General features: G+C 45.1%; 2 protein-coding genes across 6 annotated transcripts; one reads left to right on the top strand and one right to left on the bottom strand.

Annotated features, from left to right (window-relative positions):
- Nucleotides 1-4,046: 4,046 nt before the first annotated feature.
- REM1 (RRAD and GEM like GTPase 1) lies at nt 4,047-11,857 on the bottom strand. 5 transcript variants are annotated; one of them, XM_039863997.1, is made up of 5 exons: nt 11,614-11,857; nt 10,302-10,836; nt 9,166-9,254; nt 5,898-6,099; nt 4,047-4,643 (listed from the first exon to the last, which is right to left on the bottom strand). In XM_039863997.1, exons 2-5 carry the CDS (start codon nt 10,642-10,644, stop codon nt 4,372-4,374), a joined length of 906 nt encoding a protein of 301 aa, XP_039719931.1. In that variant the 5' UTR covers nt 10,645-10,836; nt 11,614-11,857; the 3' UTR covers nt 4,047-4,371. The 5 variants fall into 5 exon arrangements, with proteins under 5 accessions (XP_039719931.1, XP_039719936.1, XP_039719933.1 ...); XM_039864002.1 differs by having other exon boundaries at nt 9,166-9,245; XM_039863999.1 differs by having other exon boundaries at nt 11,735-11,857.
- Nucleotides 11,858-14,194: 2,337 nt separating this feature from the next.
- On the top strand, nt 14,195-15,494 carry DEFB124 (defensin beta 124). Its single transcript, XM_039863680.1, has 2 exons — nt 14,195-14,261; nt 15,310-15,494. The coding sequence occupies exons 1-2, from the start codon at nt 14,204-14,206 to the stop codon at nt 15,465-15,467; spliced, it is 216 nt and encodes a 71-aa protein (XP_039719614.1). The 5' UTR covers nt 14,195-14,203; the 3' UTR covers nt 15,468-15,494.
- The last annotated feature ends 9,822 nt before the right edge of the window (nt 15,495-25,316 follow it).

The following is a 25,316-nucleotide window of genomic DNA, read 5'->3' as shown; positions in this document are numbered from 1 at the left end:
CAGTGTCAACCTCCAGACATGTGAATGAGGACACCAGACATGTGAGATGATTCCACTCACTCCTGTCCCTGAGTTTCCCAGCTGAGCCTTCAGAGAGAAGCTGTACCCACTTTTCCCTGCCCGAACTCCTGACTCACAAAACCTGTGAGTATAATAAAATGATTGTTTTTATGTCACTAAGCTTTGAGTGGTTTGTTATGCAGCATAGTAACCGAAACAGCGATCTCGTCTAGCCTTGAACTTGAACCAAATGGAACTGGGGAAAACTGTGCACACTGCTGAACCCAGAGCTCCCATCCTATCATTAGTATTATTTTTAACTGAACCCTGAACTGGACAGAGGGAACACTGCTGAAATTGAAACTGAACTTGTATATTTTTTCAAGCTGTTGAACTAGAATATTGAAATATTTTGGAGACAGAGACCATCACATAGAGAACTCTACCCTAATCCCTTCACTCTGTATATTTTGATTTGCCTAAGGTCACACAGTCATGGCAGAGGTGAGAGATTCTTAATCTTTATAAATAGCCAGCTAGACCTTTTCTCCCCTCCTTGCCTTCCTTCAGAGCCCACACCCTTCTCAAAGTTTGCTGAATGAAGGATTGAGCAGCCCCATGAGACAGGGAGTCCCAGCCCGAACCTGATTCCTTGGGGATCCCTGGGTGGAAGCTTCATGTTCCTGGCTGAGAAACTGGAACTTTCCATCAAGGCCAGTGATCCTCAGTATTCGAGCAGCCCAGGCTGGGGTGTGTCGGGATCCAGGTGGCCTTCATCTCATCAGGATCAGGCCGGCACAGTTTGTGGCACTCCCCCACAGCAAAGAAGGTGGGGGGGACTCGAGGAGACTTGGGGCCCCTGGGAAAACATTCATCTTTCCACAGCTTTATCATTTTTTCCATAACACTACCCTCCCTTCAAGGTGGAAAGTCCCAGCTGGCGGCTGAGGATACTTTCAATGTGCTTTTGTTCACTCTGTCTCAGCCCAGGAGGCAGGGTGCTGGGCACCCCACTTTTAATTCCAGCCTGTCCAGACTTGCTCTACTGACAGACGGTGCAATAGGGATGAGCGCTTAACACCACGGGACTAGATTTCCATGGTTCAAATCTTGGCTCTGCTATTTGCAAACTGTGTGAACAGGAAGGGTATTAGAGCTTTCTTTCTCTGCTCTAGTTTCTCCATCTGAAAACTGTCATGGTAGTAATATCACCAGTTTTGAGGGTTTAATATATGAAAATCATTTAGCGCAGAGTCTGATACATAGTAAGAGTGATGTAACTGCCGTTTTTATTATATTATCTTGGGCAATTCATCTCCTTTCTCTGGGTCTCAGTTTCCCTGACTATACAATGAAGATAGCAGTTCCTGCCTGATCTGAGAGTGAACCTGACTACCCTTTCTTGCTGTGTGGTCTTAGAAAAATTTCTTGCATTCTATTAGCCTCAGTGTGTTCATCTGTTAAATGGTGCCTAGTAAGTAGATGATCGTGGTAGTGATGAGAAAATGTATAGCAACCATGTAGCGTGGGGCCTAGCACACAGAAAGAGCTAAAATAAAGTTGGCTTTTTTTTTTTTTTTGGTTTGTTTTTATGGATGAAAAAGAACTTTCTAAACTATAATTGGCTGTGTCCCCGGGAGAAATATTGTGGTTTTCTCACATGCTTTCCCAGCCATGCCTTATTCACAGACTCCTAGAATCAGAGAGAGGTCAGGATTGGAAAGGCCATTTTACAGATCTGTTAATTAATCTATTCAACAAATACTTACCAATCACCTATCACGAGCCAGGCACTGCTGTAGGTGCTGGGGAGAGAGCAGCATTTTGGGTCCTGCCCTCATGGAGCTTTCGTTCCCGTAGGGGATGTAGACAGTAAACGTGAGTACATAAATGTATGATACAAGTTCGGATTCAATCCCTTTATTTTACAGACGGGGAAACTGAAAAGATTTTCAAGTCCTCCAGTGCCATAACAAGGCAAAGACTTCCAAGCAAGTCTTCACAGTTTCAGAATATCCCCAAGGTCTTATGATATGACAGCAGGAACCAATATTTATTGAATATTCCTAGACGCAGGAACTGTTATAAGTACTTCACATCATAAGTCATTTAATCCTCACATCAACTCTGAGGGAGGGAACTGTCCTGAATTCTGTTTTACAGATGGAGAAGCTAAGGCACACAGAGGTGGAGGGGAGCCCTGTTTGATCACACCTGCCCTGGTTCGGGGCCCATGACCAACCATGGTGCTATCCTGCTGCGCCGGCTGCATACTCTTACCCGCTAGCCTGGTCTGCACTATTTCTTTTGTCCCTCCCCTTCCACCCCCCAATCATGGTCTCAACGATTTCTTTCACATTCTGAGGAGCCTCTGGGTAAGTCCTCTCCCTCTTTGGCCCTCAGTTTCCTCATCTGCAAATTGAGGGGCTTGGATTGGATTGTCTTCAGGGCTTTCCATAATACCCTGATTGTTAGCCCCTTATCAATTTGTAATTATTTTATTCACTTGTTTTCTAGTCTGCTTTCCTCCCAGACTGTGAACTCCGGGGGACAGCGGCCTACTCATTCTGTTCACCACTGTCTCCCCGGAGCCTGGCACTGTGCCCTGCACTTAGTAGGCCCTTGACAATTATTTGTGTGTGAATAAAGAAATGACATGATAGTCCTCAGTTTTCTCAGAACCAGCTCCTGTGCTGTCTCCCTGGCCTTTCTTCCTTTCTCAGCCTGTGGGGCTCCCTCCCTCCCTCCCTTTCACCTCCCAGGGCCTCCAACTCAGGCCCTCCATCCGGCCTGCATTTTTCCGGGTTTGATATCATTTTTTCCACTCTCCCGGCTGCTGCCGGCTGCCTCTGCCAACTTTCCATAACTATAGCCCTTCCCCCATGACCACAGGGCCAGGACAGCGTGGGGTGGGGGAAGACCCTCCTCCTCTTCCCTTCCCCAGGCCAGAGTTAGGATGGGGAGATAAGTGCCTTCAGTGCCCGGCTGGCAAGACTGGGAAGGCGGGGTGTCGCAGCTGGAGTGCTTCACTCTTCCTTGGCACCGTGTTCCTGGTAGCAGGGACAGGGCCCACGTGGGGGGCTGAGGCATCTGGGCAGGCAGCTGTTTGGAGGCAGTGGTGTCAGCCATCAGGGACATGATGGTCTAAACTATTTGCATCTTGTTCTCCTCTCGAATTAGCGACACTCCTTCCCCTTCGCTGGAAACTCCTGACCTGACCCCTGAGGTCCAACCCCAGGCCCAGCCAGGCTGGATGCCTCTACCTATGACTTCCAGCACAGACATAGGAGGAGTCTGGGCCCTGGGGTCCAGTCCTTATCCTCACTGGCTGGGCGACCCTGGGATGCTCACTTCCCTTCTCTGGGCTTCAGTTTCCACATTCGGAAAGATGAATGAGTTGGACTAAATTGGGGGTTCATCCTAGGATAAATTGGGTTTCATGGAGTCACACCCACCCCCTTTAAATTGTATGCAAAATCGTGTTTGAAAGCTCATTTCTGGGGACTCCACAGCTTTTTGTCACATTCTCCAAGAGGGCTGTGGGTAAGTTGGATACAGACTATAGTTTAATAAGCCTGGATTGGAATCCTGGCAACTTCACTTATAGCAGCTGTATGCCCTAGAGCACGAGCCTTCACTGTCCTGAGCCTCAGTTTCCTAATTAGTACACAGGGGTTATGAGATTAATAGTTGCATCAGTTTAGTACAGTCAGCTCTCAACAAACATCAATTATTTTAATGCCAAGATGAGTGCTAAGATTCCTTCCAGGTAATATTTTATGAATCTATCATCTAAGAAAATGGGTTAATAAGTAAATAGAGGTCATCACACTGAACTAGCTGTTTGTACTCTGCTGGGTCTCCCTCAAAGGCCCCGGGCAGCGGCTATGCCCAGTGGTTCCAAGAAGGGCCTGAAAACAGAATTGGTCTAATGATTTTGACTGTCCCCAACACAGGTCAGCAGGCTAACCCAATCTGCAGCCAAGATAGGAGAGGAGGAGGTGGTGACACCTAGATGAGCCCCAAAGAAGAGGTCTGGGCTTTCAGACGGGACATCCTTCTGGCTAGTTTATTGTGCTGGGTTTCTGAGGGTTGGCCAGAGGCCAAGAATAAAGAAAATTTTTACAAAAACACACGCCCTGCGTAAAAAAAACCCTACTTTGTGCTCGGCTGGGTCTTCGGCCCCATAGTCTGTCCATCGCTTCCTGGACGGAGGGTCCCTGAAGTTGTGGCTCCGGGAGATGCTCTGGCAATCGGGGCAGCGGGCAGGCAAGGCCCACGAGCTGCATTTCAAGCTTTTCCCCCTCCGTGGCGTCAGAGGAGCTAAGCGTGCACCCCAGGGTCTTGCCACTTCTGGGAGGGCGGGCGGTCTCAGAGCACGGCCAGGTTGTGGCAGGACTTGGAGCGGGCCTTGAGTGCTCGGCGGCGGGCGCTGCGGGCTGTCAGGCGTGCCAGGAAGCGACGAGCGCGCTGGCCGAAGCTCGCCCGCCGTCGGGGCGCAGGTGACTCCCGGGCTGCGCTGTCCCGGCGGCGCAAGCGCAGTTGGCGCACCACGCCCTCGAAGAGCTCGGCCACGTTGTGCTGCAGCGTGGCTGATGTCTCGATGAACTTGCAGTCGAACACAACAGCGCAGGCGCGGCCCTCTGAGGGGGCGGGGTCAGGCGGGCGGAGGGGAAGAGGAGATAAAGGTAGGAAGAGCCGTGTTCAGTCTCAACCAAAAGCAATTTTTTTCCTTTTCCATATATTGTGCTGGTGCCAGAAGACTCAGAGATGAATGAGGTCTGGCTTCGAGGAGTTAGTTTGCAGCCTAGTGACTGATACTGGTGGCAGAAATGAGGTTGAGAAGACAGGGAGGCTGGGACCAGGTAGGGAAGGGTCTTGAATGCCAGGTAAGGAAGGGGTCTAATCTGTGTCAGAATTATATGGGGGAGCTTGTTAAAATGAAGATTCCTGGGCCTGCCCGCAGAGATTCTGATTCAGTAAGTTTGGGATGTGGTCTTGGAACCCGCATTTTAACAAAATCTCCTGGGGTTATGTTTTGGAATTTTGAATGTCTGCTCATAAAGCATATACTCTTGCATCTCCAGCATGCCACTGGGCTGGGAGGCAAGAGCCTGGGTTCTAGTCCTTAGTGGCTGGTGATCCTCTGGAATTGGCTTCCCTTCTCTGGGTCTCAGATTCCATAATTTTTAGATTGCTCCCTGTAAGTAGGGCCATTTAAAGATCTTTACGGGTCCCACCTGATATATCAAACATATTAAAATATTCACCATCCCACTTCAAATACAATTTATATATAACTTTACATGTGTTGGTTTGTATTTGCAGGCGGACACAATATCATGTAGACAAGTAAAGTTTTCTGAAATCTGAATGTATAAATTTCTCTATTTGGGAGCCAATAATTATCTTTTTCAGGTCTCAGATGTAAGCCCTTGAAAAGCCTGTAGGACTAGGCCTAACATGCCTGGTGGATAAAGTATCTCTGATTAAGGGCATGGAGGAGCCAAAGGGGAATTTTTAAGCAAAGAAATGACAAGGCCAGATCTGGTTCTGGGAAACTGGCAGCTGGTGAGGAGAACTGACTGGGGATAGAGAAGTATGGGGGCTGGCCCAGGCTAAAGTGGAGATGGCTGGATGGGGTAGAGGCTGTGGGTGGAATGGGGGAAGGAATGTGGGGTTAAGGGAGTGTGGATCTGAAAGAATTTGGGGAACTGGCTCTGGGGGAAGGGAGAGAGGAGGCAGGAATGGTTCTTAGCTTTCAAGATTAGGCAAGTAGACGCAGGATGGCGGGGGTGGGGGTGAGGGAGGCAGACAGTCACTGAGATGAAGAGCTTTGGAGGAGGAGCAGTGACAGGCTGAGAAGAATGTGGAGGAGGGTGGAGTGGAGATCTCACCTTCCACGGAGACTTCTCGGCAGCGTGCCAGGTCTGCCTTGTTGCCTACCAGGATGATGGGCACGTGGTCCGCCTGATGTGTGCGCCGCAGCTGAATGCGGAGCTCAGAGGCACTCTCGAAGCTGCCTCTGTCTGCGATGGAGTACACGATGACATAGGCACTGCCCACCTGCAGGCATGACTCCTGGCTCCAGCTTTCATCCTGTAGGGGAGGGACCCCAGGCCCATCTTCAGAGGACACAGAGACCCTGGCTGAGAAAGGGGCTGCGATGGTCTAATGGGTGGGATGGGCTGAGGTTTATACTTAGGATAGGCTTGGGGGACAAATTCTGCCATAATTCCCTGTTCACCTTAGGAAAACCACTGATCTCTAAGCTTCAGTTTCTTCGCTTGAAAAATTGGGCTAATGACACCATCTCAATACATTCTCCCATTCATTGGTACCTTCTGTAGGCTGGGCACTGGAGACAAAACAAAATTATTTGGTTCTTCCTGCTAAGAAGGTATGCTGTTTAGCTGTTCTGGCTTTACCTGTTTACCTCTTGTCTGGTTTCTGAGGAGGGTTCAGTCAGGCCAGACAGTCTTTTTGGCCTCCTGCAGTCTTCTCAAAAGAAAAAAATGAGAGGGAGAGAAGTGAAGATGGAGGCTGACTTCAAGTGAAGGCATTTTTCAGGACAGTTTTGGGGAGAGAGAGTGAGAGAAAGACAGAGACAGAGAGACAGACAGAGAGAAAGAGAGAGAGAGAGGAAGGAGTAACTGGAATGTGAGGGAAGGGGGTATGAGACGCACAGGCCATTTTAGGAAGTGGAGTCCTTGCAAGTTGTTTGACCAAGGAAAGAATTGGAGTTATTTTGCTATTCCATTTTGGATGGTGATCTGTTGTCAGGGACAGCACTCTGAGACTGGACCACCTGGGTAACTTTATAAGTGTTTAAGGAGACACAATTCCTGCCCTCCAAAGCTCACAGTCTGGAAGGGAGGCTATGGAAATGGAGAGTTATAATGCAGTGTGATAAGTATCCATATGCAAATGGCTGGAGAAGCCATGTAGGTGGGGGAGGCCAGAATGACTCACCTGGCAGAGTGTGGGAAGGCTTCACAGCGGACCTGAGTGGGGTTGAAAGGATGAACAGGTTGGGCAGGAGAGAAGAGAGTGGGTCAGGAGTGGGAAATACTGAATGTGGCGGAGGCATGTTTGTGAGGGGGGAAGGAGCTAGAAGTTTTCTGATAACCAAATAAGATAGATGAGTAGGAAAGCATCAGATCCATGGTCAATATCATTGTCAAAGGGGCTAAGTTCTCAACAGCCATATTGATCCTTCCCCAGGCCGAATAACTGTGAGCTGAGTCAGACAGATGTGGGTTCTCAGCTTTGACTATGGACAGGATCCTTCCTCTCTCTGGGTCTCAATTTCCCCATCTGTAGCATGAGGTGGGTCTTCACCATTCATTCACTCATTCACTCACTCATTCATTCATTATTTTTTTTATACTCTCTCCATGTGACCCTGATGGTCAGTCAAGCTGGGGCACTACTGGATGAGCCAAAGGCCCACCCTGTTCTGTCAGATTCTGTCCCTGACCTCTAACCATCTAGCCCAAGGATGGGAAGGATGGAAGCTTATTTCAACAAGGCTGCTACTGTGTGGACCCTCTTTGATTCAGTTACCCTATTTTACTTGTAGGAAAACCATGGGCCAGAGGAGAAAACTTTCTCAAGGCCATGCAGTCAGCTGGGCACAGAATGTTCCTGCCTTCTAGTCCAGTACTCTTTCTCCTCTGTCTCCCAAATGGGACTCCTGCGCTGATCACGATTCTTAATTCACTGGATTCTTCCCCATAGATTCTCATCTGCATCCAAAAAGTACCCCTCCCTTACCAATCTGTGAGCTCCATGGAGTCAGGGGGATGTGTCTGCCTTATTCACTGCTGGGTCTCCAGTGTCCTGGCCCATGGTATATACCCAGCAAGTGTTTTTTAATGAACAAATGAATGAAGGAGTGGACCCTCAGCTGGAGGTTCAGAAGGTGATCTCCCAGCAAGGATGGCGTGGCAGTCCCAGTGCATAAAATTACAGGTTCTGGGGTCTTATAGATCTGGGTTTGAATCTATTTGCTATCTGAGAACTTTGGACATATTACTTAAACTTTCAGATTTGATTTCCTCATCAGTAGAACGGGAATCAGAAGAACACTCACTGTATAGTTTTTGTCTTGACTGAATGTCATAATATATGTCCAGTGTTCCATAAATGTCAGCTGCTGTTAGGAGAATCATCATCATTATTATTATGTTCATTTGGACCTGCATTTTCTTTTTAAAGGCTTTGGCCACACATATCTTTCATCCATTGCTTTTGGGCCTGTCACTGGAGCTGTCACCCATTCTTGTCAAGCCTTACAGGGCCTTCCTGAGTGTTAGGGGAGGGACCTACTCCTTAGCAAGATGGGATCTCAGGTGCTTTTTAGATCCTTCTCTTTGCTTAGTTGTATTCTTCAAAGTTCTATAGTGAAACATGTATTACCTGCATAGCCAGAAAAAAGAAAACTCAAGCACAATAAGAAAAATATAATAGGGATGTGTCCCTGCCTGCTCCTCTCTTCCTGCTCTGGAAGGGGCTAGGGAAGGACACCCTTTGGTTTCCTTTTTTACTAGCTACCAAATTATGATTAATAAGAATTATCATAATTTACAATTCTTTACCCATGTTCAGCATTTTTTTATGCTCCAAATTATGCTCACCTCTGTGAAATTGCATAAGAACTTAAAAAAAAAAACCAAAAAACAGCTGGTGAGGCAGGAATAATCGACCCATTTATCAGGGGAGAAAAGTGAAGCTCAGAGTGGGTAAGTAAATTGAACAAAGTCACACAGCTGGTAAGATAAAGAAAGGGTGGTTCAGTCTCAGGCATTTTGATGCTAAATTCAGTGTTCCTTCCTCTGCACAATGTGGACGGGTGGAGTGGGATGAGGGTGCTAATAAGAGGGGAAGGCTTGCAGGAGGAGAAGCACATCTTGGGATGGCTACGGAGAGGGAACCAGTGGAGAAAAGGGGGTGAGGGTCATGAGGTTCTTCTGTCTTTGGTTGGAAAGGCAGACTGGATCAGGCTGGGGGTGGGGTGAATGCACAAGCCATGGGTTTTTTTGGGGGGAACGAGGCTGAGAATGGCCCCTGTCCTGTCCCTATTCTGTAGTGTCATAGGACGGGATAGGAATCTGGTACTAGGCTCAGAAACCCTACCCCCAAATCTTGCTTGCTGTGCCATACCAGTTTCTCGGCCTCCCAGGTGTCCATGACCACCAGCGTGGTGTCCTCTCCATCCACCGTGAGGGTCCTCTCGTACACATCTTCTGCAACCGAGGGAAGAGCTGGATCTCAGGGGGAAGGAGCAGGCCTGGGGAGGGTGTGGGCCTCCCTAGACCCCCTTATGGTCACAGCACCCCCTTCACTTCTCCTTGAAGAGCTCACCACTTTTTTTTGATGTCTGTCTTTCCTGATAGGTCAAGAGGCTCCATGAGGAGCCCATGTCTCCCCAGCTGTCAGCACAGTACCTGGCATATAGTAGGTGCTAAGAAAGCTTTTGCTGGTTTGGTTGACTGAATGAATGTGGGGTAGTGGGGTTAAAGTTGAGCTGGGAATTCTCCCAGTCTCGCTGTGTCCCTGGCTTACATGCTTCATGCTGGTGACGTTATATTGTTTGGGCCTCAGCCTTCCTATCTCTCACACCGAGACATTTGTATACCTCTCACATGGGTTCTCACTCTTAGAGGGGTCAAGCCTGGAGAAAGGATCTGGTCAGAGTGTCTCCACCTTCTCTTTGCTCTTAACTGACTTGCGTCCCCACTCACCCTGTGTCCTCTCAGCTAATCATGCAGGGACCCACCTTCATGTCCTCTGTCCTGTCCCTGTCCCTCATCGTCCTGGGGCCTCTGAGCCTCTCAGCTCACTGCATCTCTTGGGAATAAAGGAACCCAGAGCCCAGAACTTGGAGTCTGGAAATCTCCATTTTGGACAGTATTTTAGCTTTGCCGCGGATCGTGGTAGCCATGGATGGTTGTCTATGGAGCTAGGATGGTCCAAGACTCAGGGGGAGAGTTGGGAGCTAGGGGTTTCTGAGCTGGGTGGAAGTCCACCATTTCTTTACACGAGACTTAAATTCTAAATCTTTCATCCATGATAAATTGGTGAATTTCTCATTATTCAAGGAATTTCCCTCCCGTAGACCATTGTGCAGGCACTGCACAACTCTAGGGGGCATATTCACTTCATAGTCTATGTGAATGATGCCCCTTAGAGTTGAGCAGTGCATGAATTGTACAACTGTTCTTGGCAGCCTTGTGCCTCTTGATGACAGAGCTTTCTCTTCTTTGGCCACATCCCAGCCCAGCCCACAGGGTCCCTACCTCCCAGCTGTTCCTGGAGGTCTCGCTCTTGCTTCCCTGCAAAGAGGCTGGCCAGGCTGGTCTTCCCTACGCCAGGATCTCCAAGCAGTACCACGCGGTAGAGGGCCTCCCAGGAGCCTTCAGAGTCGCTGGATTCAGAGGACCAATCGTTGGGGGCAGGTGAAGGTTGCCGGGTGGGAGGGTTGAGGGAGGCTGAGTGGCCCAGACGGGGATGTTGGGGTTGTGCGGAAGTGGAGGGCGCTGTGCGCAGGCCAGGCTGGTGACCGCGGGAGGACAGGGGCAGTGGAGTGCTGGCTCGCCGTCGCAGGGGAGTCTTTGCTTCTTGCTGAGTGTTTAGCGTCATCCTTGAGAGGGGGCTCCGTCCTTCCGTCTTTCTAATGGTTGTTTTGAGCCACTTCTCTAGGGTCCTGATGAGCTGTTGAAATGGCTTCCTCCAGAGTCCCCTCTTGTTCAGATAGGAGGAGGAGGAGGTGGCGCCTCAGCTCCTTGGGGTGGGGGCTTTCTGGCTTCAGGCTCACAGTATGACTGGGTCAGGCTGGGGGTGGGGTGAATGCACAAGCTGTGAACACACACATGCATGCGCACCCAGAGGCCGTTTCCTGTGCCTTGAGGATGACCCACTCCCCCGCGACACACAGGCCAAGGGCAGCAGCGAGGTGGGATGTTCACACAGGCACGCATACATGTGTACACAGACCTGCCCCTCCCATTCAGAACACGAGACCCATGTTCTGAAAGGCACCTGAATTGCCCTGTCCACCCCTTCCACAGATAGGGGGTTGGAGTACGGAGGAGGGTTGAGGGCCCCTGGGGGGTTCACTTCCGCTGCCCCATCTTATGAAGGCTGAGGAAGTGGCAGGATTGGGTGCGTTGGTACTCGGCAGGGAAGAAGGGTCTGGGGACTCCCGCAGTAACCGAGCACGCCCAGTGCCATGGGAACAGCGTGTCCGGCCGCCCCCACCATTAACGAAATTCAAGAGAGGCTAGTAACTCGACGGGCTCTAGCGGCTGTTGGGGCAGGGGCTTAGAGAGGCAGCCTGGTGAATGCAGTGACAGGACAGAGTCCTGATGGGAGGGGGGTGGGGGGTGGGTGGGGCAGGGGAGAGAAGGTAGGGGGGGGTGGAGTGGGGTAGGGGAGAGAAGGTAGGGGAGAGGCGGGAGGGGATCTACAGGGCCCCGGAGCGCATGTGCCACTCCCGGAGTCTGAGTCGGGACTTACCAGCTCGGGGTCTTGGGTGTGAGTACCCTAATCTGGGCGAGTTTCTTATCCCGGCCTCCCCAGCCCGCCGGGCCCCAGGTGGAGGACACTCACCCTTGGAATGCGGGTTCGAGATCCCCCCAGCCCTGCCTGCGTTGCAGCACTCCCCATGCAGGCGCCTGGCGAACTCCGCTCCAACTTGACTAAGTTGGCGGCGGGCTGCGCGGGCCTTTACCTCGGCGTGGGGTGGGGATCCAGGGTCCCCGGCCCGCAGCTGCCGGGTGCTCCAGGCTGTACCACCGCCTCCGCACTCAGCCCCTTCAGCGGGTCCTGCCCCGCCTCCCAGGAGGGGGAGGAGCCGCGACCCCGCCCCGTCCAGCCCCGCCTCAGCAGGGCAGCCCCGGGGTCCCCGCCCCATGGCCTTGGCCGCTGAATGACTTTACTGCAGGGCTCAGCTGACCCGCCGCGCCTGCTGTCTTTTGTCCAGAGTGGGGGTGACGGTGTTGGGGTGCGGGAGCGGGTCAGAGTGAGGAAGGGCGGGGGCTCGGAATTCCTGGGGCCGGATCTCCTCTGCATCTGCATCTATCCACTCCAGCAATGGGGCACATCAAATTTAGTCCTCACAAAAACCGCCTGGGAAGCTTGTTGAATGTTCAGGCTCCCAGGTCCCACTCTCCTCGAGAGGCGGATTCAGCAGTCCTGGGAGAGGGTTCGGGGATCTGCATTTTAAACAAGTGCCCAAGTGATCCTGATGCAAAGTTCATGGGTCCCGCTGTGAGAAACTCTGCTTTGAATGGAAGAGTTAGTTTTGAGAGGTGTCTTGAGGAGAGGAGGGAGCCCAGGAAATCTGCACTGAAAAGTTCTGAATATGTTATTTTGGTATACATTCACTCGTCAAATTCTAGATTGAGCACCGGTTATACAGCTTGGGAAGAATGGCTGTCCACTCTTTGATGAATATTTATTGAGCATTTGTGCTGTGCCTGGTATGGTCTGAGCACTTTGCCTGGATTTGTAGCTCATTTAATCCTGACACAACACTAAGAAGACAAGCAAACTGAGACTTACCTGTGCCTGGTTCTCAGGTCTGTCTCTCAGCCTACTATCTCTTTCTATAACAGTCCATGGCTTTTTTTGTTTTGTTTTGTTTTGTTTTTTCTTCTGGGGCATGTAGTAGGAGGAAAGAGACACTGTGATTTTGGTATAGAAGAGAAGTTGGCAGTAGGGAATTGGTGAGTTTTGCCATCCATGGGGCCAGAATCCAGGCTCTCAAGGAGAGTGCTTCCTTTAAGGTCATGAGGGACAGAAGCAGGTGTGTATGTGGGGCGCATGGAGACCAGGCTGTACCTGTGGGTGGGGGTTGTCATGGCTGAGGGGGTCCAGGTGTCCAGCTCAGAGCAACTCCCACAGTAGCCTGGTAGACTAGCTGAACCCCTTCACGCCTGGCTTCCTTCTATGGCTTGGCTCTCTAAGCTTCCCTGTCCACCTACAAGATGGGCTGTGAGCGGTGCAGTGTCTGTCATATGTTGTCTGGGAGTGAGGTGACTTAGTTTAAGTCCCAGCTCTGCAACCTGATTGCTGTATGACTTTAAGCAAGTCACCTCCCTTCTTTGGGTTTCAGTTTCTTTATTTAAAATTGAAATCTAAACAGGTTACACCCTTATTACAAAACTTACAGTTGTCTACAATACAAAATCCTGAACTTGGCATTCAAGGCTCATCGTGCTCTGGCTTCTGTCCTATGCAGGGTCATTTCGATTCTCCTCCCAGCAAATCCCTTGCTCTGGCCATGGCTGCCACTTTCAGGTACATTTCGTTCCTTCTGCCTGGAATACTCTTTCCCTTACTCGTCTTTGAAGATGCAACTCAGATGCCTATGGACCAGACACTGTTCTAATCTTTGTACACATAAGCTCTCAGTGGTTCTCAAACTTTAGAGTTGTAGTTGAATCAGTTGGAGGGCTTGTCATAAACCATAGCTTTCTGGGACCCACCCCTGAACTGTTGATTCAGTATTTTCATTTTTAACAAAGCCCAATATTTATTGCTGCTGCTTGCTGGTCTGGCACCACACTTTGAGAACGACTGTATTATTTCGTTTCATCTTTGAGGTGCTTTGAATAGCTGAGGTGCTATTACTCTCTGTTTGGTGGGTACTGTTACTCTTCTCATTTTCCGCATAGGCCAAAATACATGCTTGTTTGAACAGGTCCGTGAGTTCTGGTCCCATCTCCTTGGCATCAGGAAGGGACTCCTCTATGTATTTAGCTCTGCAAGGGAGGAGTCATCATCATTTCCTAGATGACAGCCTGGGGCTCAGAGAGGCTACGTGACTCGTCCAAGTTATCATAGGGATAAAAGGGAGATGCTGGCATTGAAGCAAGTCTCTTTGAAGCTGAGATTTTCCCCATCCTCTTTAAGTGGGAAGATATCCTGTTTCTGACCCCAGGCATCGCTTCAGGAAATTCTGTCCCCAGCTTCAGAGCTCAGCAATGTCCGAAGGGTGTGGTTGACCAGTTTCCCACATGGCTGACTGAGATCTAGCTCCATCCTTGGGACCACAAGGCCTCAGACTCCCACTTAGGTCTCCTGCTGCCCACACTCCTGCCTTGATCTGCGGCCCAATAAAGCCCGGGCCACCGGCAGTATGCTTGGCTCCTCTCCGCTTGTGTTCTCCCAGTGGCTTTCCAGGAGCCCTGTGGCCATGACACAGCTACTTCTGCTCATTGTGGCTCTCCTGGTTCTGGGTCATGTGCCTCCAGGTAATATCACCTGTGTATGTGTGTGTGTGTGTGTGGAATCTTTTTTTAATTTAGAGAGAGGCACCTCTCCCCTCTACCTCCCTTTCAGGCCCAGTTCTTCCTAGTTGTTGGGTCATATGTCTAGAAATATCGCTATAACAGACAGGTCCTCCTTTCTCCTCATTCTTCCACCCCTGCCCTAATTGGCCATCACAGCACTCTGATCAGGATACTTACCACAACTTTAGTTATTCTATTGATTTGCTTGCGATTTAACTGTCTTCCCTGCTGTAAGCTCCTCCAAGCCATGGACCACAGCCATCTTGTTCATTGTGATACCCCTAGTACCTCATGTGTGTTGAAGGAATAAACAAAGGGTGTGCCCCCTTCCATGCTGTGTTCAAAAATGTTGGAGAGAGTATAAGACCTATTCACCCAAAGCCTTACCTCTTCCATGGCTCTTGGTTGGAAATTTCTTCACTAAACTTTAACATTAAACAGGTCCATAAGTGTGTGAGGCAGTTAGTGTAATGGTTACAAGAGTGGACTCTGGAGCCAGAATGCCTGGGTTTTGAATCCTAGCTCTGCTCTTTTAATGACTGTGTGACCTGGGGGAAAATTGTTAATCTTTCTGTGCCTGTTTCCTTAATTGTATAACAGGGATTGTAATACAACAACAATAATCGTATAGTCTTGTTATGAAAAGTGCTTAGAGCATACCTGGGATGCGGGTTAACCTGAACACGAAAATAATCTCTAACTTATAACCAGTGGTCTGACTTGTGACCTGTGGACTAGCCTGGACTGAGATCTGTGGTTTAAGTTGTAATGAGTTGTCTCTGGTGATCTAGCCTGTTGCCTCTAATCTAACCTTTGACCTGGGGCTTAATTTATAGCCTGTGGGCTGCTATATGACCAGTCATCTAACAAATGACCAGAGAGCTAGCTGATGACTTGGGATCTAACCTGGGTCCTATGGCCTAATCTTTGATTTGTGGTCAAACTTGTGAACAGTGGTCTAGTCTGTGACCCTGGGCTGTTCTGTGACCTGTGGTTTTCCTCTGCTTAGGGAGAAGTGAATTCAAACGGTGCTGGAAGGGCCAAGGGGCCTGTCGGACTTACTGCACAAGGCAAGAAACCTATATGCACCTATGCCCAGATGGCTCACTGTGCTGCCTTCCCTATGGACTCAAGCCTCCGGCGGCCCCCGAGCCAGAATATGTGTAGCTGGCTCTGGGGCTGGCACCTTTGTTCTCCAATAAAATACATGCTTGCCAATTATCTCCTCTTGCTGTTTGCTCACTGCCCTTCCACCCCTCCTCCCCTGGGGCCAGGGAGAGGGGAGGGAGAGGTCCAAGGTGTGTGAGAGATGGAGGGATAGTTGGTGGAGGGAGTGAGGTCCCCGAGGACAGTGGGCATTAATGATCATTGTAAATAGTTCTGGTCCTGCCTGTATCACTTTTGCTCTGTCCAGCTCTGGAAAAATTACTCGATTTCTGTCAACCTCCCAGTCTCTTCATCCATAAAATGGGGATGATTATAATATCAGGAGATTAGGACTTTATAGAAGGAATGCAAAAAGAAAGGTGGAGTTACTAATAAGAGTTAATAGTAATAATAACAAGAATTAATAAGAGTGAGTTAATTATAATAAGAATGAATAATAATAGCATTAAAAACACACTTCTGGCATTCAGAATGAGATGGTGCATTGGGCTTGAAAGGCAGACCTTTTTAAGAGTGAAAGGATTTTTCTATGTTCCTTTATCTCCTATTGTAGCATTTTAAGAGCCTGCCCAGGTGGAAAGTGAGGATTTTATGAAAGCAAAGTTTTCATTTAAGCAGGGAGAGGTGATAGAGGAGAACTCTGCCTCTTCCAGGCTCAAGGAACTGTGGGGACAGCAAGGTAGGGGAAAACCATGGACAGAATCGGTGAGGTAGGTAGACGGACACACATTCTAATTGCCCTATATCAGGATTGCATTTGGCTGAAAAAAGAAAAAAAGGTAACTCAATTTGCAGGAACTTATTTTTCTCACATAAAAAGAAATCTGGAGGTAGACAGCAACCATGTCAGGGTAAGCCTTTCTGGGATCCTTTTGGGTCATATGTGGCTACCAAAACTTTAGGCCTCATGTCATTGTTTAAAGCAGGAAGGAGAGAGAGGGTTGGCATGGGCTAACTTTCTCACTTTTATCAGGAAAGCAAAAACTTTCCCCGGAACCCCACTCAGTGGACTTCTGTTTACTTCTCATGGGCCAGACTGTGTCACATAGCTACCCCTGATATAAAGAAGGTTAGGAAAGAAAGTATTTAGCTGTCTAGTCTCTATCGTAGACTTGAGCTTGGAGAAGGGAGCTGGAGAGACCCTCAGTGCTGGCCTACCTTCTCCCTGATATGAGCCCAGAAAGAGGCAGGCATGTGGGATAAGTTGAGGAATGCCTAGAGCAAAGGGGCTCTTGTCCACTGCCCTCTGAGACTTCGGAGAAGTTCAGAGAAGCCTTAGAGTAAGAGAAAGGACCCTGCATAGTCAGACTGAGAAAGGAGTGGTGAAGTTCAAATTAACATCAGAAGGGAGCAGAGTCTTGGAGGCCACCGGCTGTGCCAGGTGTTAACCCTTTCCTTTTTGGTATGAGAGGGACCTGGGGATATGCCAGAGGCAGCTAGAGAGGAGGAAAGGAGACCCAAGGATCTTGGACCAAAGCTTTTTACCAGCCAGGAGGAAGCATTATTTTATTATTTTTTTATTTTTTAGGCTAGGCAACCCTTGGTTGACCTAACAGATTGCAAGGACCTTGTCAGCTCACAGTCCCTTATTTTTTAAATTTTTTATGTCTACTGTACCTGGTCTTCCTAGGTGGTCTCCCATCCGAGGCCCAACACTGCTTAGGTTCTGAGATCAGACGGGATCAGGCTTGTTCAGGGTAGCATGACCATAGAAGCATTGTTATTTTAATAACAAAGCTGCCGCCTGCATATTAGTTTTGCATTTGAACCTCCCTTAGATCCTGAGGGGTCTAGACATTGAACTGAGAGCCAGAAGGCCTGTTTGAGGACCCAACCTGGTGGGAGCAAGGTGGTCATGGTATCTGGATTCCATAAAGAGGATGAGATAAGAACCCCAGAAATGGCCATCGGACCACAGAAAGGCTGACATGAAGTGATGTCAGCCTGGTATCTCCCCTATAACTCAATAAGGCTGCGGGAGGTCGACCAGTTCACCAGCAACCAGCCATAGCTGGAAGCCAGTGGATATTCCCAGTGATAGTCCCAAGCCACCCAGATTCCAGCAGATGCCAACTGCACCTGACCATTGACTCTTTCCACCCCTGCCCTAGCTTTCATGTTGGGAGGAGCAGGCAAAGGAAAGGAAGAATCTGAAAGACTGAACAACTCTACCAGAAACCAAGTCCCTCTAAACTTGAGAAACCTCAAAAGAATATTTAAATAGTTGAATTAGACCAAGTTTGAAACTGCACTGAACTAAATTTAGCTCTGCACTCTGACCCCTCCCCTCTCAGTTGTTTTACAAAGAGTGAAGAAGTTAGGTTTTCTTTGCAAAGTCTCAGATGTAGCGTGCGGGAATTTGTGACCTTGTTGCAGTGAAGATGGTGAAGATTTCTGAGAGTGAAGAGTCAGACAGACTCAAGTTCATATTCCGGCTCTGCCACGTACAAGCCATAGGCTACGTGGTCGGGGCAAGTCACTTCCCATATCTGACGTCAGGATCCTTCTTAGTAAAATGGGCATAATGACAACTCTTAATGGGGTAGCTGTGGGGTCAGATGAGATCATCTGGCACTTTGTAAGTGCACAGTAAACAAAATGCTGCAGTTACTATCACTATCACTGACCTTCTTCTCCACATAATTTCAGACTTCCAGAAAATCTGAAATCTATAAGAATAGTACAAAGAATTCCGATAGATCTTTCGCCCTGTTTTTCCAAATATTGACATTTTACCACTTTCACCTTGTCTTCTCTCATACTTTCTCACTTTTATCAGGAAAGCAAAAACTTTCCCCGGAACCCCACTCAGTGGACTTCTGTTTACTTCTCATGGGCCAGACTGTGTCACATAGCTACCCCTGATATAAAGAAGGTTAGGAAAGAAAGTATTTAGCTGTCTAGCCTCCATCGTAGACTTGAGCTTGGAGAAAGGGAGCTGGAGAGACCCTCAGTGCTGGCCCACCTTCTCCCTGATATGAGCCCAGAAAGAGGCAGGCATGTGGGATAAGTTGGGGAATGCCTAACTTATATGTACATATGTACATATAGTAATATACATTTCAGACATGACCTCCTTTATACCCAAATATTACAATGTTTTTTTTCCCCTGAACACAAAGACATTTTCTTATAAAACCACAATACAATTATAAAGATCAGGACATTAACATTGACAACATTCTATCTTGGACCTTATTCAGATTTTACCAGCTGTTCCAAAGAAGTCCTTCACAGCAAAAGAAAAATCCCTGGATCAAGCATTACATTTGGTTGTCACGTCTCTGATCTCTTTTAATCTGGAACAGTTCTTCAGCCTTTTGTGATGTTGACGTTTTTAAGGAGTCCAGACCAGTGATTCTGTGGAATGTTCCTCAGTTTGAGTTTGTCTGATGGTTCCTTATGATTAGGTTCAGCTTATGCATTTTTGGCAAGGCAAGTCTAGCGTGGAAGTTCCCTGAGATACTTTACAGATAAGGCTCCCAAGCCCAGAGAAGGAGAGGGACTTGTCTAAGGCCCACAGCCCTTGAGGCACAGAGCCAGGACTTGGACTTAAATCTTTGAACCTCAGGTCAAGGCTTTTTCTGGGGTAGAACAATAGTCACATATTGGTAGGTCAGGGGAAGCTTTGGGAGGGAGGGAGCTCCCTGGCACTGGAGGTGTGCAGGGTGACCTACATGGATGAGGAACGCTAGAGAAGGTATTTTTGCTCTGCAGAGTTGCTCAGAAATACTATTTCAGAGCACAGGCGTTCTCCAAAGAGTCATTGGATGGGTGAGCTAATGATAATAATAATATCAGTTAGCCTTTAGTAAGTATCAACTGCTTTACACATATCTCACTTAATCCTCATCGTCATATGATATTATTATCCCCTCCTTTTTTAGAAGGCAGCTGAAGTTCTTAGGTGAATTCCCTAGGTCATATACCCAATAAGTAGTGGTACTGGAACTCCACCCTCATCCCCTGGCACTTGATTTTGTCTTCCAGATTACCCTTATTTGTATTTTTAAAATAACATTTTTTTCTAATTGTAAAAGTAATACATTTTCATTGGAGAAAACTTAGAAAACAGAGAAGCACAAATAAACAAGCAAAAAAATCAGTATTTTTGCTACACATAAATACACACAAATTAAAAAAAATATGTAAAATGTGACAGATAAAATGGAATCAACCGGTACATATTTTTTGTGTCCTTTTTTTACTTATCGATACATCATAAACTTTTCCATATGTACTTAGATATTCTTTTAATGTAAGATTTTCAGCACTAAAATACCTCTTGAAATTTAAAAAAATTTTCCAATTTTATTACTTGAATAATATGTTTAGAACACATTGTGGGAAAATAAAACATCAATAAGCTTAAAAATATTCACCACTCTTTCATAATTCTTGGTAGCTTTTGGTTCATATTTTGTCAGGATGACTATATCTATATCTGTACTTATGTCTGTATCTATATTTATATCATTATCTATAGCTATATCTATATATACAGTTGACCCTTGAATAACATGGTTTGAACTGTGCAAGTCCACTAATATGTGGATTTAAAAAAATAGTGTAAATGTATTTTCTCTTCCTTATGATTTTCTTCATATTTTTTCTCTAGCTTACTTTATTGTAAGAATACAGTATATAATACATATAATGTACAAAATATGTGTTAATCAGCTATTTATGTTATCAGTAAGACTTCCAGTCAACAGCAGGCTATTAGCAGTTTAATTTTGGGGGAGTCAAAAGTTATACGTGAATTTTTGACTGAAATTTTGACTGTGTGTGTATATATATATATATATATATATATATATATATTTTAAAACTTACAAACTAATGTGTGTGTATACATATCTACATGAATATAGGTATCTATATATAGAAATACCTGTATATCCCTCTATATAAAGATATATATTCATGTAGATATATTATAGATATAATAATATCTATATATAGACATATATATATACACATGTATGTGCATTTTTCACATGCATCGAGAGTCTTCCGGTAGAGTAGAGATTAGAAGAGTTTTTCATTTTGCTGATCAGGGGATCCCTTGGGCTTATAGGAGAAGGAAAGAACAAAGGAGTTACAATGATGTATATTGTAGGAGGTTCAAGGTAGGATTTGGTGACTCCCCACCCCCTTCCCCACCTGGGTTTTCCATGACAGGGAGTAGAATGGAATTGCTTATTGTACCAGGGCTATATTTATGTCTGAGAGCCAGGCAACGATCACATGTGGCTCAAATTACCCTTGAAAATCACTCAGGAAGGTGCCTTTATGGAAACTGACATATATAGCAAGTTTTCTTCCATCAATGGAACACATCAAACCAGAGGAACTGATTGGGTATATTTAGGAGCCATTTTTATAAAAAAGAAATGTCTCTCCACAGTGCAAGCACACGATGCCGATTGATGCCTTCATTGTCTGGTGCTTTTGCTGCACAGGAACGAAGACAATTCCCACCTCCGCTCACTCAGGCACTGGCTCAAGGAGGGAATCTTTTGGCTTCTTTGGACAGCTATTGCTCATATTTGCCATATATATATGTCATATATATTTTCCATATATGTCATATATATATTCCATATATATATATAAATAAAACAAATAACTCATTTCCAGAATGTTTAAAGAACTCCTATAAATCAGTAAGAAAAAAACAATCCAATAATAGAGTGGGCAAATATTGAAACAGACATTTTACAAAAGAAGGTATATGAATTACCAATAAGCCCATGAAATGATGTTCAAAGTCATTAGCCTTCAGGTAAATGCAAATTAAAATCACAGTGGGATATCATTATATGCCCAGTAGAATGATTAAAATAAAAAAGACTGACCTTGGTGGGGATAGGGAGCAGCAGGAATGCTAATACATTGCTGATGGAAATGTAACATGGACAAGCACTTTGGAAAAACAGTTGCAGAGTTACTTATGATGTTAAATAGAAATATGTATATACAAAGACTTCTCAATGGTTATAGCAGCTTTATTTATAATATCCCATAACTGGTAACAACTCTCAAATGTCCAACAAGTGAATGGGTAAATTGAGTTACACCCATCCGATACAAGCATACTCAATAAACAACAATAAAAGTTTACTGATACACACAACATGAATTAATTTCAGAAACGTTATGTTAAGCAAAAGAAGCCAGGTACAAAGGTGTACATACTGAATGACTCCATTTATATGAAGTTTCAGAAAGACAAAACTAAGTTGATTTAAAAAGGGAGTGAAAAAGTTGAAAAGATTCCCAAAAAACTTATTTCTCTCTCTCTCTTTTTTTTTTTTCTGAGCATATGTAGTTGAATTTGGGTAAGTTATCTGTGCTTATGATGCAGCTTCGTATGTCTCGGAATCAGCAGGTCCATAGGACTCTACTAATGGTTAGATCAATGATTCTCAAAGGGGAGATACTGCCCTCTAGGGGTTGTTTTGGGACATTGTTGGTGGCATTTTTTTTAATTGTCAAAATTAATGGGGCCTTTACTTGAATTTAGTAGGTTGGGGACCAGGGATGTTAAGTGGCATGCACTGTGTGTGACTGTCCTGGGAAATGAAGTATTGACCCATCTCTCAAAATTCTAATGTCCTGCTGGACATTTATGTAGGTGAGGAACCCATTTATAATTCTGAGCCCAGCATCTAAGGCTGTCTTGCAAGTATTTGTCGCACATTGAATTTTCCTGAAACGAAATTGTGTAAATCAAGGGATGATTATACCTTATTCTGGTTAAGACTTTGCCCAAGCTGTTCACCATTTGGGAAAGTCAGGACACAAATAGCAAACACTTTGTGTAGTATTTGAGGTTTGCACATAGTACACCCGTTTGAGTCTACAGTTGTGGCTGTTACACTCATGCTGTGTATAGATATAAGATCTGAGTATTTCTTAGGTCTTTAAATGTACTACTTACATGTCAAAATACATATTATTATAAAAATTTCTTTTCTCATTTGCATTATAGTTCTTAATTTGATTTTTCTTGAAATTATGTGATTAGATAGGTTACAATATTTATAAATCTTATTTCAGGATAGAAAAAGGGGGCATTGCAAAATGTTTATTATAAAAAGGGAGGATTGGGTCCAATAGTACCCAGTGAATGTCAAGCTCTCACCAACAGATTAGAGGGATCTCAGAGAGGATAGAGAGAGGAGCTATCCTGTTCCATCAAGAAGGCCAATGTTTTATCGATGTTCATTTTCCTCTAAGCATAAGGACTCAGTGTTTCATGAGGAGAGAAGCAGACATATTCCTTCCTATAGAAATTTACTGCAAGGATACACAGAAATGTGAGTACACAGGACACTGTGCATGTCCTATCCATTTATACTCTTTTATCCCTGTTCACAGGCTTGGCTGAAGTGACAGTCATATGCAGACCAGGAGGCCCCTTTCTCCTGTGCCTCAGACACAGTTGATTGGACAAGAGGTAGGCACCTCCCCAAACCAAACTAATCTCATAGGCTGGCCAGCGAACTCTACTTGATATGTGTGGCACAAAATGGTGAACTGGATCAATCAGATTCTCTGTTACGAGGATTTAAATTGGGAAATACAGAGAATAAAATAGTTTATAATTAAAGCTGAAGCTGAAAAGATGCTTTAGTAAAAGTCAAGGTTGAAGAGTGGGGTGGGTGGAGGTGGGAGGAGGGGCGGAATGAGGCATAATTTAAGGAAACAGAAGCTGAGTAAATAGAGGTGATTAAAGGTAAGGGAGGCAGTCCTCTACTTTAATACATAAAGTATTCAATGTTTACATCCAAACATCAAAGTGTTGTGGGATCTACCACACTGCTTGCTTTTCATATTTCGTCTTGTATCTCTCTTCCTTTGCATACCGGGCTTTAGCTATACGCCATTCTTTTGGTCTCTGGAGCAAACCACCCTCCTCCCAAAGGCCTATGCACATACTGTTTCCCCTGGAATATTCTTCAAACTCCCTCTCAAGTCTTTGCAAACATGACTTCTCATCCTACAGATCCTAGGTCAAATGCCATCTCCTCAGAGGGGGTTACCCTGATAGCTCATAGGGGTGCAATTCCCCCACCCTTATTCTAAATTACTATACTCTTCATAGCCTTTACCACCATCTGTAATTATGAATTAATTTCTTGTTTAATGCTTTTTCCTGCACAGTTTGTGGACTCCACAATGGCAAAGCCCATATTTGTTTTATTTACCATTTTATTACTAAAGACTAACACGGTGCCTGACAAATAGTAGATGATCAATAAATACTTGTATATATATAACTAAATGACCATATGAATATGTGTTTTCCAAGGATTGTGGTTAAGTAGATCTAAGACATGCTAAAAAAATTCTTAGCTTCACAATATAGTCACATGTCTCTTAAGGATGAGAAATGTGTGGTTAGGTGATTTTGTTATAGTGTGAACATCATAGAGTGCACTTATGGTTAGAACATATGGTATGTTAAACTCTTTAAGAAACAGCCCAGTTGTTTCCAAAGTGGTTATACTAGTTTACATCCCCGCCAGCAGTGTATGAGAGTTCCAATTGCCAACACTTGTTCCCCATCAACAATTGTTACCGTCAATTTCGATATTCTAATATGTATCTGGTAGTATTTTATTGTGATTTTAATTTGCATTTCTCTAATATTTATAAATTTTCATGAGTTTATTTGCCACATGTATTTTTTTTTGGTGGTGTTGGTTCAACAGTGTTGCTCATTTTGTTGTTGGATTTTTTTTATTATTATTGAGTTTTGAGAGTTCTTTACATATTCTGAAAAAAAAATCCTGTATAGGACATGTAATTTTCAAATATTTTCTTTTCTAGGCCTTTTTGACTGATTTAGCTTTTTCATCTTTTCTAGCCTTACGATTCTTAAAGCACTTAATGTTTATAGCTTTTATCTTTTTTAGAGCTCAATTTTTATTATATATCAAGAGGGCAATATATATTTGAAAATAAATTAAAGTATAAAAAACAATAACATATCTCTATACCTACCATCCAGATAAAGAAAATAGAATATCAGCATTACTTCTTCCATTTTCTATGTTCTTAGAGTGAGCCATTAACCTAAATTTGTGCTTTATTGATAGTTTTGTCATCTATGTCTATGTCCCTAACATGATATTTGTTTATATGTTCACCTGATCAAGTTATGGAAAAAATTTTGTTAGGATTTTGATTGGAATTTCATTGAATCTAGGAAACAATTAGGATAGAATTAATATCTTTAAAATATTGAGTCTTCTAATTCATGAACTGATATGTCTCTCTGTTAATTTAGGCTTTTCGATATTGTCTTTCATTAAGAGTTTCTAATTTTCTCCATAAAATTCTTGAACTTTTTTTTTTTTTAAATATTCACAGGTATCAAGAAGTATTTTATTTTTGTCTGTTAGCTATTTGATTACACTAAGTTTCTTAAATCTGTGGCTTCTTCTGTGCATGACTTATTATTTTTATTGTGTGCTAAAAATTGTATTTAAAAGGACTGTAGAGACTAGAATAATTATTATTTTCACTCAGGGAGAACATATCCTTCTGTTAGCTAGTTGATATTGGTTGTTGATATACCTCTGCAAACCAAAACAAAATGTTCTTAGTTCTTGTAGTCTGTCGAATAGATATGAGGAAAATTTTGGAATTTCAAAGTAATAATTTATTAGATGATAATAAGATTAATAATATAACTAAAGATATCGAGTGAGTGCACAGTAGAATTACTGAGAACCTGAAAGTGTACACATTTATACTTTAAGTCTTCTACCTTAAAAGATTCTAGAAATATGAAGATACATAGCCACACCATTCATTAGAGGGCAATGATATCAT

The sequence above is a fragment of the Pteropus medius genome, unplaced genomic scaffold (assembly GCF_902729225.1).
Source record: "Pteropus medius unplaced genomic scaffold, Ma_sr-lr_union100, whole genome shotgun sequence".
NCBI lineage: Eukaryota > Metazoa > Chordata > Mammalia > Chiroptera > Pteropodidae > Pteropus > Pteropus medius.
Note: the sequence above shows the minus strand (reverse complement) of the source record. Positions and strands in the feature narration are given on the sequence as shown.